The sequence below is a fragment of the Carassius gibelio genome, chromosome B5, assembly GCF_023724105.1.
Source record: "Carassius gibelio isolate Cgi1373 ecotype wild population from Czech Republic chromosome B5, carGib1.2-hapl.c, whole genome shotgun sequence".
Classification (NCBI taxonomy): domain Eukaryota; kingdom Metazoa; phylum Chordata; class Actinopteri; order Cypriniformes; family Cyprinidae; genus Carassius; species Carassius gibelio.
The window spans coordinates 41678499-41700079 of record NC_068400.1 but is presented as its reverse complement, the minus strand read 5'-3'; the positions used below and the strand labels follow the sequence as shown (position 1 = coordinate 41700079).

At 34.4% G+C, this 21581-nt stretch overlaps 1 protein-coding gene across 1 annotated transcript in view; it reads right to left on the bottom strand.

Moving 5' to 3' along the window:
- The window catches only part of LOC127958838 (polypeptide N-acetylgalactosaminyltransferase 9-like), a 76626-nt gene extending 59434 nt beyond the window's left edge, over positions 1 to 17192 (bottom strand). Inside the window, exons 1-2 of the mRNA XM_052557849.1 lie at positions 16377 to 17192; positions 5770 to 5950 (exon numbers count right to left, since the gene is read on the bottom strand). Coding sequence (XP_052413809.1) covers positions 5770 to 5950; positions 16377 to 16617 — 422 coding nt within the window. The 5' untranslated portion in view covers positions 16618 to 17192. The remainder of the gene's footprint in view (positions 1 to 5769; positions 5951 to 16376) is intronic.
- Between the last annotated feature and the right edge of the window lie 4389 nt (positions 17193 to 21581).

Below are 21581 nucleotides of genomic sequence, written 5' to 3'. Positions count from 1 at the left end.
GCAACAGGCCATAAGGAAGCACAAAATGAAAGCAAGCCTATTTATGGAATATAACTTACATCAGCTAGACTGTGCTAAAGCAAGCATACAGCTATGGCTAACACCCATTGCATAAAAACAAAATATTATGATAGTTTCAACAGTAACAGCTGTGCAAATATCATTCAAAGCTATTTAGAACAGTCTTCGGTTCTGCAGCCATTAGGAAGGTTTGATTGATCAGGCCATTAAAGCATTTTTTCTTTGCTTCCCAGCAGGTTGCTGTTTTTCCAATCCCCCCCCTTTTTTTTCTCAACTGCTCATGCAAAGCACCATGAATACAAAACTGATGTCACCAGCAGTATTTTTCCACCAAATGTGCATGAAAACATCAAATAAATCCTAGTAAATCCTGTTATCACAGGAGTGAAGCACTGTCGCGTTCAGGCGAAACAGCCAAAACAACAATGCTACGTCACGTCAACACTGAAAAACAAGACGATGTCTGAGTAATATTCATAAACATTCAAAAACATAATTTTATATAAGAAGCATTACCCTATAAAAAAAAATTAATAAATAAAATGACTGAATTTAACAAATATTTATTTCATGCTAAGTAAAGTTAAAATCTATCTTGGAGTATTACTTCAGCACAATGCATTAATAAATTACATTTTAAAATATATTCAAATAGAAAACAGTTTTTTTTTTTAATTGCAGTAATATTTTATATTAAATGTGGTCTGAGAGACCACCTCATATGATTGTAACCGCTTTGGTGTACAGTAGTAAAGCACTATACTGCATAAATACCTAATTCATTCATTCAATCATGCATTCAGACTTACTGTATTTGATTAAATAACTCTAGTCCAGAGCATAAGAGACTTCTGTAAGTATTTTTCCATAAAATGAATTTCTACTACGATACAAAATGTGACCCTGGACCACAAAACCAGTCATAAGGGCCTATTTTTCAAGATTTATACATCATCTGAAAGCTGAATAAATAAGATTTGGCTGAGATACAACTACCGTATTTTCCGGACTATAAGTGGCACTTTTTTTCATAGTTTGGCTGGTCCTGCGACTTATAGTCAGGTGCGACTTATTTATCCAAATTAATTTGACATGAACCGAGAGAAATGAACTAAAAGAAAACATTACCATCTACAGCCGCAAGAGGGCGCTCTATGCTGCTCAGTGCTCCTGTAGTCTACACTGAAGACATAGAGCGCCCTCTCGTGGCTGGAGACGGTAATGTTTTCTCTTGGTTCTTGGTTCTAAATAAATGCGACTTATAGTCCAGTGCGACTTATATATGTTTTTTTTCCTCGTCATGACGTATTTTTGGACTGATGCGACTCAGGTGCGACTTATAGTCCGAAAAATACGGTATACGTTATAAAACTGGAATCTGAGGGAGAAAAAAAAAATCTAAATATTGAGAAAATCATCTTTAAGGTTGTCCAAATGAAGTTCTTAGCAATGCACATTAACAATAAAAAATTAAGTTTTAATATATTTACGGTAGGAAATTCACTAAATATCTTTATGGAACATGATCTTTACTTAATATCATTTAGTAAGTTAGTTTTAGTTTAGTTTTTTGTCTATTGCAAAAAATATACCCCAGCGCCTTCAGACTGGTTAGGTGGTCCAGGGTCACAAATGATTATTATAAGTCCTCTAACAGCTATTAATTTAATTTAATATCCATGTACATTTACAGCTGACTTATTAAATCAAAAGAATCTGTACGTGCATTTCAAATGTCAGAGATGCTTTTCCCACACAGCTATTCATTTAGATTCAGGACCATAAGTAATGCTACACTTCCATTGCTCTAGTTACTTCCTGAAATCTAGGCCATTGTTCAAGTCTGAATGTGTACGGCTGTAGCAGGATGAGAGATGGACTCATCCGTGTGAAATAGAGCCAAAGCTGGCTGTCCAGTTATCATAATTTGACCTGGAACAAAGCATGACAGAAACAGACACTTAGATAAAGATGTATTCCTATCTCTCTCTTGCTCTTCGGTCTCTGCCTCTCCATGAATCATTTCTCTGTGTAAGACTTCTCATTAACCTCTAACACTGCCTCTGCGTTCTGCTTGCACTCTTGAAGCAACTTGCTGATTGCGATCATATACCTCTGCTAAAAAAATCATAACTTGGCTTGTCACTACACCATGTTTCCACTGAAAACATCTCATCGCTTCAAGAAGGAGTGTTGATGGATCTCAACACCCTTTTGATCTCATTCCCACTACATAAAGGCTCACAAAAAACAATCCATCTATTGTTTTATACTCCGACTCGAAACACCTGACTGATGCCGATTCATTCACTCATCTCCTTGCATACAGTTTCCTCCTCCATCCTTTCCTGGGTCAATAATAAAATGGCTCCTTGATGTAGTTTTATCGATTTGTTTTCTCCGCCTGGTGGTAAATTAATTTGCGTCAAGTATTTTGAGCTAAGGTTAGCTTGACCTTTTTAAGAGACTTCTTTTCTTGTGGCTGCATTAAAATATGCTGCCTTTGTTTGAGAAAGCACATCAATTAGGCCTTCGAGCAGAGAGAGTGAAGAAGCAGGTATTACGGAGATCTGCAATTAAATGTGCATTAAATAGAAACGGCCATCAAAGCGCTGCCCCTTCTGGACATCAAAGACCTTTGGAGAATGACTCCTCAATTAGCCAAGAAACACATCAGCAACTGCTTCCAGTGCATCAGCGTCAGAAGTGACTGCTGAGATTGTATCAAAAACATGATTTATCCCAAAAAACAACAACAACAATGAGTTGTTATAAGTCTTGCAATATCCGTGCATGCACAATCCTCTTGTTCGATATTATTGTGGTCTGAATCCAGCTTCAGTTGAAATGGCAATATTGATGCTAATACTTAATTATACCAGAGCATGCATCATTCTAATATGTTTATTAGTATTATTAATATTGAAAACAGTTTTTGCTACCGAATGTTTGTATGGAAATACCTTTTTATTAACAATTGAAAATATCTACTATCATTTGTTATGGTGCAGTAACATCTAAAAGCAATTTATAATTTTATGTTAGAGATTGTTGCATCCTGTTCAGGAAATATGTGGAATTCAACACAGATGAAAAATGTATTTCCATTTTTCTATTCTTTTTTCAATCTTTTTGTGGCGAGTAAGTGCTTTGATTCAGATAGGAATCATTCAATTGATAATAAAGTGACAGTAAAGACATTTGAATTGTTACAAATGATTTCAATTTAAAAAAATAGTGTGCATTCTATTCTAAACATTCTATTCATCAGCAAATCTAGAAACAACAACAACCACACACACACACACACACACACACACACACACACACACAAAAAGGCACAAAGAATATTCTGCATTAATTTCATTAAAAAAATATATTAAAAAAAGAAAACGGTATATTAAACAGTTGATCATGTGACACTGAAGACTGCAGTATAATGATGCTGAAAATTCAGCTTTGCATCACAGAAATAAATTACATTTAAAATGATTAAACCATAAAGCAGTTAAGAACATTTCACATTAAAGTTTTACTGTATTTCTGATCAAATAAATGCAACCATAAGAGATGTCTTTTTAAAATCTTTTAAAAAAATCCTACCAACTATAATATAAGTATTTTAGCACCACACAAGTGAGGACTGTGAGCAGACATGTTTATTTAAATTTTTCATGTTTCTTACCAAACAAGGAGTCCATGAATTATTTACCATGATTCTACCCAGTTATACCTACGTATTAAAGAAATCATTGCAATTATCTTTCCATATAATAGTTGCATAACAGGACCTTCCACCTCATGCAGCGTGAGGGTCAGATTTGTGATGCCTTGGATTGTGCAAGTTACATGGAGATATCTTCGACAACACATGTTTGTGTGCAGGAGCGTGAATGATTGTGTTTATCAGGGATGCAAGCGGAAACATTACTGCCAAGATGAATGCACACAGTGAATCGTGATTTACACACAGTCTGAATCACAACAACTTCAAGAGGCTTCAGAATAGCAACAGCAAGACAACCTCCATCATCTACAATGGCCTAAAATTAAACCCATCAGTGTTAAAAAAAAAGTCCAGGATACTAACAAAATGTCACAGCTTTAGTTTTTGGGCAGTTGACCAATATTAATCACAACAAACCATGCGTAGTTTCAAAAGAAAAGCTGGATGATGTTATCTCGTCCAGTCACTGGATCTGTGCTTTGGGTTGTGTTTTAAATATATAACTTCTTACGAATGACCATTAATATTCCAGTGCTGTTTCTAAGGTTGATTCCCGCCATATAAAACACCCCTGCACTGTTCCTGCATTATTACCATTAACACTATCCTAGTGGGCTAATATTTTCTTTGTCTAATGCAATGCTTTTTCACTGCTGGCTATTGACTCTAATAATGTGATTCTCCCCTGAAGGGCGTTGTAATGCTAAAATGTGGGAAATGATTCAGCCACTGGGCTATTTATAAACCCCTTTTCTTTGTATAACGCCGTCTGAAAATCAACCCTGCAGTGTAGTTAGTTTTAAAGGGCCATGACATTTATGGCACGACGAATCAAAGTAGCAAATAAGGACACAGCGTGTTACGAACCATCACAAATGTTATTTTTCCTCCAGAAAATATCAAAGAACTGCATGAATATTTTCAAATATCTTGTTAATATTTTCCTGTAAATAATTATTGGAATTGTTCACCCCAAAATTAAAATTCAGTCATGATTCACATTCATTTTGTTTCTATTTTCTGTTGAACATGGTAAAAATCTCGTTTTTGTATCGATAAAATCTTTAAACGTTCATTGTAGAACACACTTATATTTAACTAAAACAAAAGTTGTTACTTGAAATAAAAAAGGGAGTTTATTAAAATTAAAAATATTTAAATTGTATATATATAATACTAACATATTAACATTTTGTCTAACTTGATGCATAAAACTTGAAACTGAAATAAAAAGAATATAAAAAATTGGATAATAATAAATAATAATCAATAACAAAAATAATCTATATAAACATAAAAACAAAACTTAATAAAAATGACAACAATTCAAAATGACTAACACTTTAACAAAAAATTACATTAAAACAGAAAATATAATATAATTACATATATTATAGAAAATAAAACAACAACTTAACATAAAGCATAGATTAATAATTAATAAACCCTATATAAAATTATTAAAAAAACACATAATCAACTTAATAAAAATGATGACAGCATGCAACAAAATTATTAAAACTTTAACAAAAATTAAACTGCATATGATTATGCATGCATAATATAATATAATATAATATAATATAATATAATATAATATAATATAATATAATATAATATAGAAAACAAAACAACAACTTAACATTAAGCATTGCTTAATAATTAATAAACCCTATATAAAATTATAAAAAAACATATTATCAACTTCATAAAAATGATGACATCATGCAACAAAATTATTCAAACTTTAACAAAAATTAAACTGCATATGATCATGCATGCATAATATAATATAATATAATATAATATAATATAATATAATATAATATAATATAATATAATATAATATAATGACAGAATTCATCAGACAGAAGCTAAATTGCATATTTATTTGATTTAATTTCACGTAGTAGTGTGAGACAGACTAGAACAAACCCCTTTAGCTCACTGTGGCTCAGTGTCTATTCTTATCTCACCTCCAAGGGCATGTTCTTTGTTTAAAGGCACTGCAGCACACTCACTTTTTCGGCCTGTAGTCCGGAATGTTCCTGTCCAAGGAGATGCGGTCACTCAGCTGGGCGTTGTAGCCGTACTCCTCATACCTTCCTTCACTCTCTCGGCTGTCCACCCCCAGCGTGGCCGCAGCACCGCCCTCTCCCAAACCTCCAGGACCCTCCACCAGACCCATGGGCTTGGCTAGACCTGCCAAGCAATGTGGGGAAAAACAGGTTTGACTTCAAAGGTCAGGACATCCCATAAGAACGGTTGAACAACTGCTGAACAAGAGTACAGAGCGATAATTGGATGTTGGACACCGAGACACCACGTTCGCCTTTTGTCACCTCTTTGATACAGACCTCCCGGGGGGAGAGGTGGAAAGCAAGTGAACTATGTTTAAAGGGTTGTCAGTACAGAGTAAGACTTCTTTCCCTTTGGAAATACACCTAAAACGTCTCATCTGTTCTCTATGCTAATTAGAATGGGACTGATGCGGGGGTTGTTTCCGGCACATCAAACGCTGTACAGTTTGACACCCCAAAGAATATGACAAAAACTAATAAATCCATTATATCTGATAGTGAGCGCCATATGGCTGTTCTTAATTACAATAATCATTCTTTCTGCTGAATATTTTTGGTCGGAATAATTGACATGTTATTTGAAAGCCAGGATTTCAGCCTTTGCTGTGCTCTTTAAAAGAGATGAAACAAGTGTAACGGACTTATTAAAGATGCCGTTTCATTTTGACATTTAAAAGAGCAAAATGATGTGTTTCACTGCATTATTAATGACTACATAAAATTTCTAGCACGTTTCTGAAATAAGTGCATGATCCAAGGATGTTCATTTTAAAGCCTTGAATTACAAAAAACATTTATCACGTTTCTACGACAGAAATAGCTTGCAGTTTATTTTATTTTACTTGCTCTTTTTGATAAACAAAATATCAATCTGCATTAAAAATTATTAACAATAATTAAAATGTGGCATGTTTGAAGATGTCAAGCAAAGCATGTGCACGACTGTAAAATACATTCTATATTATACAGTTATCTAATACTTGGGAGATATTTTTTAGCTAATCAATATTGTTATTAGACATTTATATAATAACATCTGAGTCACATCATTAATCTTTTTTTTTTGTCATATTTTAAAATCAATAAGTAATAAATGTATTCTCAATATAATACATACAGTATGCAGTTTAGAACTAACCAAAATAATGCATTAAAAATATAATATATGATCAGTTTTAGTAGAAATCAAAACTAATAAAAGTCACTTTCGTCACATAACATATTACAAAAATGCTGTTTTATAACAAATAACATTAGATCATTTTTTATTAGCATTTTTATTTGACTAGATAAAAACTAGAAATGTTTTCTTGGCAAGCAAGTTAGTTTAAATACTAAAATTACTTTATTTTAAAAAAAAAATCAAAATGAGTTAAATAAACATTTTGAAAAATTTAGAATAATATTTTAAATGATACTAAAACATTTAATTTTTCTAATGATATTTCATGAATTCCTCTCATCATTACTCCGAATGTCCATGTTTCTACATGACATTTATATAATAACATCTATCATTATGCTTTTTTTTTTGTCATATTTTAAAATCAATAAGTAATACATGTATTCTCAATATAATACATACAGTAAATGCAGTTTAGAACGAACCAAAATAATGCATTAAAAATATATAATATGTGATCAGTGAAGTGAAATATTCAGAAAAGTTTTAGTAGCAATCAAAACTAATAAAAGTCACTTTCGTCACATAACATATTACAAAAATGCTGTTTTATTACAAATGCATTAGATCATTTTTTATTTTTTATTTTTAAACTAGATGAAAATTTGAAATGTTTTCTTGGCAAGCAAATAAGTTTAAATGCTAAAATTACTTTATTTAAAATTAAATCAAAATTAGTTAAATATACATTTTGAAAAATATAGTAATAATAGTTTAAATTGATACAAAAACATTTAATTTTTCTAATGATATTTCATGAACTCCTCTCATCATTACTCCGAATGTCCATGTTTCTAAAGGCTACACAGTTGAAATCCAGTCCTCCATGCAAAGAGCTTCTTTGATTGCTAGGTTATCATTTCACAAACATCATTCAAATTTATATGAATCCTTACAGAGTGTTTTTTGAGAGGGTCTGCTTGGATAGTTTGGCTCTGGTGGCTTGGGTAACCATGCTTTGCAACCAAACGCAGAAATTGTGTCACTTCTACAAACAGCAGTTGGTGCAACATTAAAGCCAATCCCACCCTCAACCCTAGAAACCAGACTTGCACCACCACCGGCTCCGTCCCAGCTGATCTACATAAAGCATCTCTCCTCCTGGCAGCGGTGACCTCCCAGAGTGCAGACTTGTCTTGGAGACTGAGTTCTTGGATCATGAGGTTTTCTCGCAAGCTGGAGCTGAAATGGTAATGTCTCTCTGTAAGCGTCTGAGGGTTTGTGCCATTGTCTCGAAGGCTGCCTCTGTTGGCTGTTTGGAGGGAATTCTATTACATAGCGGCCTGGCATTTTGACACTAATCCCTAAGAGCCAGCTGTCTATGGCAGAGAGAACCTGACTTAATGCAGCGTACTGCTAATACAACACAAAATATCGAGGGGCAACATCATCATTTTCATGAATATAAAGTTCGAGAATTTATTAAATAACGTTTTTGCCAATGATCGCATGATGTAACTAAAAAACAAGACTGGTTTAGAGGGTTTTTGGACAGTTGTCAAAAGCTGGCCAGCCAACTAAGCCAGCTGAAAACCAACTTGGCTGGGTTTTCTAAACAAAAGATGTCCAATCTTTCTTCTTGATGCAGAGTTTAACTCCAACCAGCTTGCATTGAAGTTTGTGGTTGCTGTGTCTCATTTTGAGGTTGCATTTTTTATTAATATCAAAAGTGTATGTACTCTCTCTATATATATTATAAAAAATGTGAAATCAAACTAAAATATTACAAGAGCCAAATTACAAATTGCGATAATGATTCTCTATTAAAGCATTAAGTGTTTTTATTCAGCAATCACAATCGCAAACAATGTACTGTAGTCTAGATCTTATGAAAGAACACAGATTCAACAAATTTCAGTTTAATTGTTTGTCTTTGTTTTCAGATCATTGTCGCATCTTCCTTCATGAAATGCGAGCATCTGCGCAAAAAAAAAAAACAAAACAAAAAAAAACACTGGGCAGAAAATGAATCGTTTAAACAGAGAAGCTCTGATTTTGGGATTTGAATTCTTGATATCTGGCAACCGCACACAAAAAAGCTGGCATAGTAGAGGTGAGTACAACAGTCCACAATAATATTTTGTCTCCTTTTTTTTCGCGAAAATAAAAAGAGATTTTTATAAAGTTTTTAAAAGTTTATAATACATTTTAGTTTTGTCTTTTATCGTCAATGATATTGCATGTTAATAAAGTCACAGTTATCATCCATCGACCTTATTTTCGTCACATAATTTTCTCATTTTAGTCAAGGGGAAAAAAGCTCATCACTATACTGTATATTTTTCATCATAGTTTTCGTTAACAAAATGAACACTAAATAACAATAATTTATGCATAACAGCACGTTTTATATTGGCTTCTTTTCAGAAATGAGAGGTACACGGCGAGTATAATGCAACCTCCAGAGGACGCAGAATACGAAATTAAGCAGCTACTACAAACTTCCTGGCAAGTGCATTCGAGCTGGAGCTAAACTCTGGTTCAGGTGGGTTTAATTGGGGTTCACGTCATGTCATAATTACATTAATTTGGAGATAACACGTGACTCTAATTGGAGCCATCCTTCGACTCAGAATTCTGCGTTTCTGGACCATTGATGCCTTGGAAGCACCTATGAATCTGCAGCTTTTCCAACCTTTATTTTTAAGAGTATACGAAAGTAGATTTAGGGATTTTCAACCTCCAAACTAACTAGCTAACTGACTTCCTCAGATTATTTTAGTGGCTGCTAATAAATTTGGTAAAGGAGATTATTTATCCCCCTTCTGTTCAGCTCAAAGTCACTACTTAATCTCTGTCTATGTAAATGTGCGTGTGCATGCATGTGTATGCTGATAATAATATGCTTTGAAGGCTGTAAAGAGACAGCAGTGATTACAGTGAGCTGAAGAAATTAAGTTACAAAGACCAAAGGAAACAGACTCTGTTTGTGGACAAGCAATTACTCTGTTTTCTTCCCTTTAAAAGAAAATCTACAGTTCTCTTGCCATTATTTCATCCTCCAAATGAAAAGAGCATAATAGAGACTGGTGATCTGGAAGCTTCTAGTTAACAAATCCCCAGAAATGAGATAAACATGTAGTCTAGAAATGAATCATTAACTGCTTCTAAACCATTAGCACTTTTCTATATTTTCTGCTCCACATGAAGATTGACATCAGTACATCAAATCATGAAATGCAATTCACTCATTAAAAAAAGCAACAACCAAATATCATTGTTTAACGATGTCGCAGATCTGCACACAATCACAATTCAAAGTGTCCACTTGAACTACAGATAAGAACACCTCTTAAAGATCCCATGATATAATATTAAAATATCTGTTAGCTTTAAGGTCATCTGCATACTACTCCTAAGAGAAATACAATAGTATAATAAAATAAAATAAAAAATTATAGTAATTTAAAATAATGAAAAAAATTATAATTATTAATTTTAGGACATATATAAAATGTATAGCCTTCTTATGTGTTAAAAAAAAAATAAATAGAGTAAAAAAAATGATAATTTGGTTTGCCCTTAGAAATATAGTATATATATAAAAAAATATTAATCCATGCATCATATGTTAATTAAAGAAACCCCTGACCCAATTTTCTGTTTCAATAATAATAATAATAATAATAATAATAATAATAATAATAATAATAATAATAATAATAATAATAATAATGATAATAATAATAATAATAATAATAATAATAATAATAATAATACGTCAGCACTGGAGTTGCAATTTTGTTCCCTTCCTTTCTGTGTCATGCAGTCAATAAAAACACATTTGCTCATATTATTAAAGTAAAAAATAAAGAAAATTGACTTTTACACTTTGGTCAAAAAATTTGTACTTTGTCAGCTAAAAATATAGAAAAAAAAATTTCTGAAAAAGTGAAGGTTGTGTGTCTAAAATTCATGATCTCTGATTAGAGGAACAGAGTAACTCTCTCTGTGACATTCTCTCTCTTACAGTAATAGACTGGCCTTTCCAGACTCATTATTTTAACAGGCAGCTCGGCAGTCTGTCTTTGAGAAATGGCTTATGAACACATCCTGTTACACTACTTTTGGCAAAAGCTTTGAATTTCCTGACAGATAGCTTCAATTCAGATAGCTCACTTTCTTTTCGAAGCACATTCCATGCATTTGTTCTTAAACATGAATACTTCACTCATGATAAGCTATTACCGTCCTGAAAGCCGAAGTACAGATCCAAGCCCAGAGGAACTTAGAGGTCACTGTTTTACAGCTCATAAGACTACTCTAAGTCGAGAGTTTAACTTTAAATCTGGGAACTAGGAAACATTGGAAAAATGAACCATGCACATTGTTTGTGAACAGTGCACTATAAACAACCGACAGAGGTCACGACCCCTTCAGCCACTGCCTCGACCGATGCGGTTTAATCCTCTCTGTGTTTGTGAAGGTCTTTCAGTCATCCGTTTCTGATCTAGCCGTGATCCTACTAGTCATGTTTACCCCCTACTTTCTCGTAAAGTGCTCTGCCTCACTTCACTCAGGACTGCTTTAAATTATGTAACATGATTTGAAAATAAAATAAATGTTCTTACTGACCCTCTGTGAATCGTGGGGTAAGAGATACTCCTTCCTGAGGTGATTTAGGGGCTGAATGAATATAAAAATGCGTGTCAAAACTGATGCTAGTGCAGCATAAATATTCATGAGGAAAATGCGGTTAAGGGGAATGAATGACAGGATTGGACAGTCCCCTTAGAGTCCACTGTGAATGCATCAGACACTAAAATGTACTGGGCCATAAAGCATCAATGGTAGTGAAATACCTACTCGAAGCCAGATTTATAACCATAAAGTAAGACATAGAGTTGGAACATACAAATATTTTTTTTTCATGTATTTCAGTACAGTACCAAATTATGTGTTACATTGGGAGCAATTATAGATATTTTCATTTCTTCCACTGAATCTCATTTATTCCTCTAAATGACTAGAGCCAGAGAAATTACATTATCTATAGCACCAGCACACTATATCAGAACAATGTCGGGGCGGTTGTACTTTTTATAGATGCATGACAAACAGGACACCTACACAGCCTCAACCCTACAGGGGGTTCCTGCATGGTGTGATAAACCACATATATACTGCCTAAACTTGTCTTTGAACACTACATTGAAGCTTCATCTAACGGCCTTTCCATCTAAGGTTGTTTTTTTTAGTTAAACCAAAGTTAAACCGAAATGGCAATTATGTCATAATTTAGTCACCTCATGTCATTTCCTGTTTTATGAAGAACATAAGACATGTTAGGAACAATATTGGACCCAATTGATGTTCATAAAATCTTTTTTTTAAACCTTTATGGCACATTTTCATTCTTGAAACCATACAGTGTTAAAATGCAAGTGAGTAAATTAAACATAATTTTCAAACCTTTTTTTTTTTTTTATTTAAACTCTTTTAAACTCAGTTATGTAATTTAGCAAACAATGTGCTGTCTTCATAATGTCACATTTATGCATTTATCATATTTGGGAATTTTTGGCATCAAAAGATTTGGAAACCATTCAATTTTGGATAATTTTTTAAATAAATAAATACTTTTATTCAGCGAGGATACATGTGAAACAGCTTTTGCATTGTCACATTCTTATTTACAAAAATATGTAAATACTTATATTGTCAAATAAATGCTGTTCGAAAAATAGATAGTTCAAAAGAAAAAGTTTGCACAAAATTAAGCAGCACAACTGTTTTCAACATTGATAATAATAAGAAATATTTCTTAGGCACCAAATCAACTATTACAATGATTTCTGAAGAATGCTGTGACTCTGAAGACTGGAGGAACTGTATTAAAGGAAAATGTGTTAAAGGAAGAAGAAAAAAACATTTTTACGTTAATAATGTTTCACAATATTACTGTTTTTACTTTATTTTTGATCAAAGAAATGCAGTCTTGGTGAGCAGAAGAGACTTCATTTTAAAAATCGTATCCTAACCCAAAGTTTGATTGGTAATATAGTCTTCTCTGTTAACTTAACTTTCCAGGTAGGAATCTGTTCAGTCGACTGTAACTGTGTTTGTGCAGATAAACCGAACTACAGCTGTAGAAATTAAGCACACTTTAGCGGTAATGCTCACGGTAGATCTGCTGCCTAATCAGGGGGCTAATTGCATATTCTCATATCTCTGCATTTTTAATAGCATTCAGATAAAGGGTCTTTCCACAATAATCTAGCATTTCTAAACAACTGTGTGAGAGTTGACACACTATCTGTCCCTGAATGGCTCTTTGCACTTTGCTTTTTACTGTTAAATGCACTTGTTAAGTTTGTCCAAATGGTAAATGGCATTACACTTCCTGCACTGATTACCTTAATCTATGCTGTTGTAGTTTACTCTACTGTGTAGCTTTGTACATTGGAAATAAATTTGACTCCTGTGACTCAAGGTAACCAATTTTGCATGCATTATTTAAGTAATTGCCAAACTACTCAGGTTTTATAGTAACATTTCCACTTCCCTCAGACACTTTAGCTACACAACTTTAGTTGGGTGAAGCAATCCAACAGAACAATCAACCATCACTTTTCATTAAACAATGAAGAATGTCACAATACAACTTTATAGTTTATCCAAAATGAAAATATGTTGAAAATATACTCAACCTCTGGCCGTCCAAGATGTAAATTAATTTATTTCGTCATTGGGACAGATTTGAAGAAACTTGCTCACCAACTGATGCTCTGCAGTGAATGGGTACCGTCAGAATGAGAGTCCAAAGAGCTGATAAAAACATCACAATCCTTCAAAACACTATTAACTTCAAATTGTTGCTTCCGGCTAAGAAATATGCACAGATAAGAGTTGTGTGGATTATTGTGATGTTTTTATCAACTGTTAGGTCTCTCTTTCTGATGGCACCCATTCAGTGCAGATGATCCACTGGTAACCTACATTTATTCAAATCTGTTCCAGTGAAGAAATAAACTCATCTTACATTTTGGATGGCATGAGGGTGAGTACATTTTCAACAAATTTTCAACTATACTCAAACTCATCACATATTCAAACTGGCCATGAACTTGTCTGTAAATCCACAGTAAATACTTATTCTACTGATATGTACATATATATATATATATATATATATATATATATATATATATATATATATATATATTTTTTTTTTTTTTTTAAATGACTCAGAATATATATATTTTTTTTAATTGCGTGTATACACAGACATCATGCCCATGCCCAAAGGTGGAATGTGCTTGTAATTTAAAAAAATATATATATTTTTTTTATTTAATTTATTGATTACTGTAGGTTACTTTTTGTGTGTAAAACAATGTGGTAAAGATCATCCACTCATGTCTAAATATTGTCCATTCAGTCAGGTCACACCTTCTTGTATATACTGCATGCAATACAATGCATAGTGATCACTGACTGTCAAGTTAAACTGCTATTTCACCAGGCCCACCACTGATGCCCCCTCGAAAATAAAGAAAATTGGTGCATGATCACGCTGTGAACTACAATTCTCATTTAATGAATGTTGGGGGTAGGAAACGATGACACATCTGTACATCTCCAACCAGAATCATTGTGTGTGATAATGTTTTATATGTTCTCTGGGAAATTATTCATCAAAGTAATGGTCACATAAATATTCACAGCATATTTGCTATGATCTTTCTATGCACGAGGGCACCATCAACAACCAAACAATTACTGATTTCTTGTAAAACTTGCTGTGTCCTAGAAATGCTATTGGACCTTGGCATAATCATAATCATTCTCAGGACAATAAACAACTGAAAAAATACCTCAAATCACCATTCGAAGCAAAAATTAAAACACAAATTTGAAAACCTCATGGGAAAACCAATTCCACATACAATTGGTGAGTGCCTCGCACTATTGCACAAGTTTTATGCACATCAGATAAATATGTGTCAAAATAAAATGTATAACGGCCCCAACATCAAGAAGATTTGTGACATACTGATGAATTCTACAGAGTGGAAAAGCCTCCGGGGGAAATATGTGGTGGCACTTGTGCAGAATGAAAGCCCTCTCAATCAGTAGGGCACATTAGAGAGCTTTTTGTGAAGCAGTGCCTCTTGGCTTTCTTCCAAATGCAAGAAGGATAATTCAAACTGACAGAGTGACCCCCTTCATACACAAATGGTGCCGGTCTTACAGAATAACAATCAGATCAAACAGATGCACTAAGAAAAGCTAACAGGTCTTCTAACAGACTTTTAAAGGAAAGAGAGCACATCACGTGATCTATGACCTTCACATGTTTTCCAGATGAAACTGTTCTATGATCCAGGAACATAATGATTGAAGAAATGGGATCTAATATTCTAAGAAAAGAACTCAGGAGAGAGAGAGAGAGAGAGAGAGAGAGAGAGAGAGAGAGAGAGAGAGAGAGAGAGAGAGAGCACATGTGTGGTGAAGGCAAGGACGAGTGCATGGGATGCAAGATCACATTTTAAGGCCCGGAGAAAAGCGTCTGGTTATTCACTGCACTTATTTTGAGGTAAAATCATTGGGATTATAAGGAATGGATTTAAAAATTGTAAAACATACTAAACAAATCTGACTTTCATATTGGCAGCCGAAAACTTGATAAAATTAGCTAAAAATATGACAATTTGTTGAATGACAAGACGCAAAATTTCCATTTTCCATGTTAAATCCATGCGCTTCCTAAGGTCTCTCAAACATTTCAGGAAATGTAGAACCATTGCAACATTTAGTTACTTTAATTATGATTCACTGCTGCAATTTCTTGCATTATATTTTGCTTGTAAAAAAACAGCCTAGATAAAAAAAAACAATTCTTCTACTTATTAAATGACGTCTACAAGTTTATAAGGATTCAAACAAGCATGCAGAATTGCACATTAATTTGATATTAATTCACATGACTCTAAGAATTAATACATATGTGGAACTGTATGACAATGCATACTTTGTATTTATGATGTAACAAAACTTTCAGAACAAAATCCTCATATTAGAAACCCAGGACAAATGCATTACTGTTACAATCAGGCATTGCTATTATACTGCCCTTTCTCTAATTTCTCTGACAGCACTTTATATTTAATCAATAACGTTTAACAATCATTACATTTAATCTGTTTGATTGATATATTCTGATCAGATTAGGATTACACGCACCTAATCTTGCTTTTCTTCACATTTATTGCTTGTCATGTGTTAAAGCATTAGGATGACAATCCCAGTAAAATCCAAATTGTAAATCTAGATGAAATTATATCTAAATGTCCATAAAACACTGATCTGTCATGCATTATGTAATGCATGTGAACGTCAAAGATGATTAAAGCCTACATACCATTTAACTGGTTATAGACCACATCTTCTAGTCGCTCGAGCCTTTTGAGAATGGACTGTCTGTCCATGGAGTTCGTAACTTTGGCATTCCTGCCTCGCAGTCGCTGATCCGAGAGCCTCCCGATCTGCACGAGCTCTTCGGATCGGTCCTGGATCCTGCAGTAGACGGAGAACAAGATGATCCCGACGAACACCAGAATGTTGACCGTCAGCAATGTTTTGATCTTGCGTGCCACAGCCATTAAAGCCCGCGAGCGACACTGTCAGACCGCTAATATTGATCCATATGATCGGCTGTGGAGGGAGCTGTCCTTTCAGCACCACGCACAACAACCCGCGCGCGCCGCAGTTTCACAAGCCTAACAGCTGATCAGCGAGCATAAACGATGATGCATATGCGATATATAAGCGAAAACACGTTATAGAGGTTGCAATCAAATCCCACCGCCTCGGTTTCCTGCGTTGACCCCCATAACAAACGTTTAGAAATGTGTCAGAGTAGCCTACGGAGATTCCGCTCCGATTAAAAGCACGCGTTTAATCACGCTGTGCACTCAGGAGTCGAAGAGCACGAGATGTGCACAGTTCAGAAGGCTCATTTTAAATGTCAGTGCATGTCAAACAACGATTCTTCGTGTGCAGCATCCTTCGCGGGACTCCGTCTATCTGTTAAAGCAAAGATGCATCGAAGTAGAACGCGATTTTAGATTAAATCCACAATCCTTAAGAGATGAACGCAGGTGGAAGTCAAAAAGACGCTGTCAAACGACGCTTTGCATGGCAGCGTTCTTCTCTCGCGCTCCCCGCATGCTCCCTCCCTCACATCCCGCTTTTCACGCGCTGCTCAGCGCTCCGGTGACGTCGCGAAAACTCATAAATATTCAACAGACCGCGTGAGGGGATGAAAGGCTGGAATATGATAGATGATGAGGAAAGCTGCTGGATTACATTCTAATGTTTTCACGGAGATTGGCCAATTGAATTACAACTCTGAGAGTTTGTAGAAGAATAATGTCTTGCAATTTTACCCTCAAGTGCAAATGTGGCTTTTCAAATGGATAGTGAGCAATCAGTGGGTCCTTAACAAATTAATAAACACAGGAGCTGTCACTTTGAGCTGAAATTACTTCTCTTAATTTTAAATTACCTAGAGCTTTAGATAGACCCTGATAATATAGCCTACCATTCTTCTTCTTCAAGACAAGTTACTTCATTCGTAGCAGTTAGAGATTCAGCCTTGTAACTCAAAGGTCGCTGGTTCTAGTCTCGGTAGGGACTGTAGGTGTTCTCTTCCACCTTCTATGCAAGGCACCGGCCAATGGCTGCTCACTGCTCTGTGTGTGTGTGTGTGTGTGTGTGTGTGTTTGTTCACTATTTACTGCTGTGTGTGTGCACCTGGATGGGTAAAAGCAGAGCACAAATTCCAAGTATGGGTCAGCATTCTTGTCCACATGCTACGTCATTTCCTTTCCTCGTCCTTTTTTAGTTTGTTCTTTGTGTCTCTTGCTGTTGTTTCTGTTTTCGCCTAGCCAGAAGTTTTGTTTACCATGAAGGAATGGCCTCCGAGAAGCATTTTTACTGTTTTTGTAACCGCAAAAGTAAGATTGCAATAAGTCATTCTACAAAATGTGCTAAACGTGTATGCACGCAAAATGCCATTCATTTGAGAACATTATCCACCTTATTTTTAAGGTAAGCGCAGGTGCAGCCATTTCTAACTTCAATGTTTGTGGCAAAAAAAAAACACGGTCTTGCTGCTTTATATTGCAGGCCGGTGTTTATTTTCATATTATTTTAATTTTTATCATAAATATAAACATGCTGGTTTGTAACACTAATATTTTTAACCTTAAAGGCACAATATGTAAGATTTTTTTTTTTTTGTTAAAATATCCAAAAACCACTGGAATGTTATATATTTTGTGGACTTGTGTACTTGCATTATCCCAAATGTTTTGAGGAATGCTTGACATAGTGTCACTGTGTTGCCTGCTGATGATGTCATAACCCCTCGATTTCCGAAACACCAAAGAAGCTTTATTGTGTTGTCCGTCTTAATAGACCGGTGATGACCGGACATAGTAGCATTATAGCAGAACTCTCAAACGTATCTTGTATGATAAAACAGTGCTGCCCCCTGCCCCCCACATACTCACGACCGCAAGGAGCAGAAGCAGTCGACTGTGGCATAATAAAAGCTCAGTTGCATTTTCATCATCAAACTATGCTACCTGGTCTTTGTTTATTTTTAGTACATCCTTCTAGAGGCAAAAAATTGCACATTGTGCCTTTAAAGTTCACCTTTTATTAAGGGCACGCTTTTTACAAGTAAATAATACAAGTAATACAAGTCTGCAATATTTCCCAGAAGGTGTCTGTGAGGTATCAGCTGAAAATACTCCATACATTTCATTTTGAAAATGCCCATTTTGAGTGGAAGCAGAAACATGCTGTTTTTGTGCATGGATACATATGAGCTGCTGTTTCCTGCCCCGTTTTCCAAAATAGAGCTGTGCCTTTACAGCTCTAATCTTAGTTACTCGGCCAAAAAAAATCTGTTGGATTTTGATTATCTTGTCTATTGTGCTGCAATCATGTGTTCATTTTAAACTTATGATATAGGGTTTTCTAAGCCACACATTCTAAGGCACACAGAATGTAGCTGTCACACAACATGTCACAAGTCTTAAAATAAGTTATCTTTCATATCGTATTGCACTTAAACGGTCCAATACTCACAAGTTTATGTCGGAAACACACATAAGCTACAAAAACACAGTCGTTTATGTCTGATGACAACAGTGTAATATGCTGTCTAAGCTGTTAAAATGACTCAAACAATAAAATAAAACAGAAAATCACTCACTGCTCTTGAATGAATAATTCCCATAGCTCTAATAAGAATACATTTGTTACTTTTTAAATGCTCTAGCATGAAGATAAACATGACGTATTGTGGCTAGAAGGGATACAGCTAAAACGGAAGCTAAGAATAAATTAAATTTTCAAACTGTAGTAATGGTGTTCTTCATTCAAAGCTTTCCAATGACTTCAGAAGACCTGGGATATAGGGCAAGTTGCATAGACCTCCTTTACAAATGTTTATTGGACATAAAAGTCTATTGTCAATATTGAAGTAACTAGAAATATAGGAAGCACCCCAACCAAGCAGCTTTCTGGTGGTCTACATGGTTGAGCATTGGGCAAGCTAACATTTTACACATAGTGAGCAATCTCATCCACATGAGCAGACCGGACACGTGTATACAGCAGCGGGCAATTTTAGCACTATGCTAACTTGAATGCCTGCCATGTGAAGTGCCTGACCAGTGATTCAATCTAAATAATGAATCCGGAAAGTTGCAGCGGGAACAGATGGAGACAGTGAAGGAAAAAAAAGAGACTGGAGAAGAGAATGGCAATGTCAGCTATTATAGCGTACTAACCTACAATGCATGCTATTTTTGCACTATAAATACTGCATGCATACATTTTTCTCTGTATTCATAGATACACAGATGAGATAACTTACCACATTAACAACAATAATGCAGTATTCAACAAAAGCACATACATTAAATATCCTGTTACGTAATATGGCCTTCCATTTCAGTGTGAAAAGTGAACCAGAAATTATAAAATGTGACTGGTGCATGCATTATTATGGGATTAGTGACAAAAGTCAAACACACACACACACACACACACACACGCACGTCTTACACACATGCACACACACAAAATAGCATTAAAAAACATAACCACTTTGTGAAACCTAAATGCCACTGTGTAGCATATCATATAAAATGTTGGATAAGTTTGAGATATCATACTATTTTTTATTAATTATAATTATATATATATATATTTATATAATTTTTTTTTTTTTTTTTTTTTTTTTTGCCAAGGCATAATTTAATTTTAAATTAAATTAATTAAAATGTTATTTAACTTGGTGTACTAAAATAACAAAAACTGAAATAGAAATGAATGAAAAGTGTATAAACTTAAAAATATGAAATGACCAAAACACAATAAAATGACTAAAGCTATAACTAAACCTACAATAAAAATATAAAGTATAAAATTGGAACCGAATACAAATATTAATAAAAACAAAAATAGTATCTTTATGATGCTAAAATAACAGAAAAAATAAAAATAAAGTAAAGTGTATGCTAATATTTAATTCTAAACATTTCCAATATGTGCATGAGCACCATAAAATGGGCCACCAAATTAATTTCCACAGATGTAGTGCATTCGAGCATTTGAAATGATCCTGGTTAACTGTATTAAAATCCATGCAGATTGTAATAGATTCAATGCATGCAGAGAAGCGTACACTCTTTTAAGTACAGAGCAAGTAAGAAAGGGAACTGACGAAGACACATTTTATTGTCTTGTAAGTATTTTCACACTTCAAATTGCTGTTAAGACAGCACAGCATCAACAAATAAAGTGCACATGGGCAACATCTGTATAGCTAGACTAAACAAATAAGCCATAAATCAAGAAGGTGAACAGGTATCTCACAGTATGAATCCTAAAGAATCGTTAAAAAGACACAGTTGAACCCTGTTTGTGTTAAACTCAGATTTGTTCAGCCAGTCTGGCTGCGAAACGGAAACTGCAAACGCTCACACAAATTGTATGATGAGCAAACCTCGCCTGGAGGTGTTGGAGATTAATCCTCTCAAAGAAGCCCATGCAGCCTCTGTTACATGGCATCCTCAAAATAAAATAATAAATAAAGAATAAAGATAGGAAAACTCAGGAGAATTCACTCAGAAACATCCTAATGCATGCACATTCTGTTAGAGAGAGAGAGAGAGAGAGTTGGCCGGGAGTTGACTTCAAAAGCCAAACGGAAACAATGGTTCCCATGATACTTAAAAAAAAAGATATATCCTGTAGTTCCCCCAATTCTTTTATTTTTATTTCCATTTCACTTTCCTCAAAGCTACCATAGTCCTCCAACTACAAATAATGGAGTTGGACATGAAATACAGGAGGAATGTGTTTATCTAATCCTGTCAATCATAATTCAACTTGTGGATGTAGAAACCTATTTGCATAGGTTTTAGTAAGTATGTGAGTTGTGCTTTGGCTATGTTATTTATTTTAGTGTTATATAAAAATATGCACTCTTAAATTAAGTTGTATAGCCTATGTCTTCTTCGTACTGTAGCTTACAACACGTATG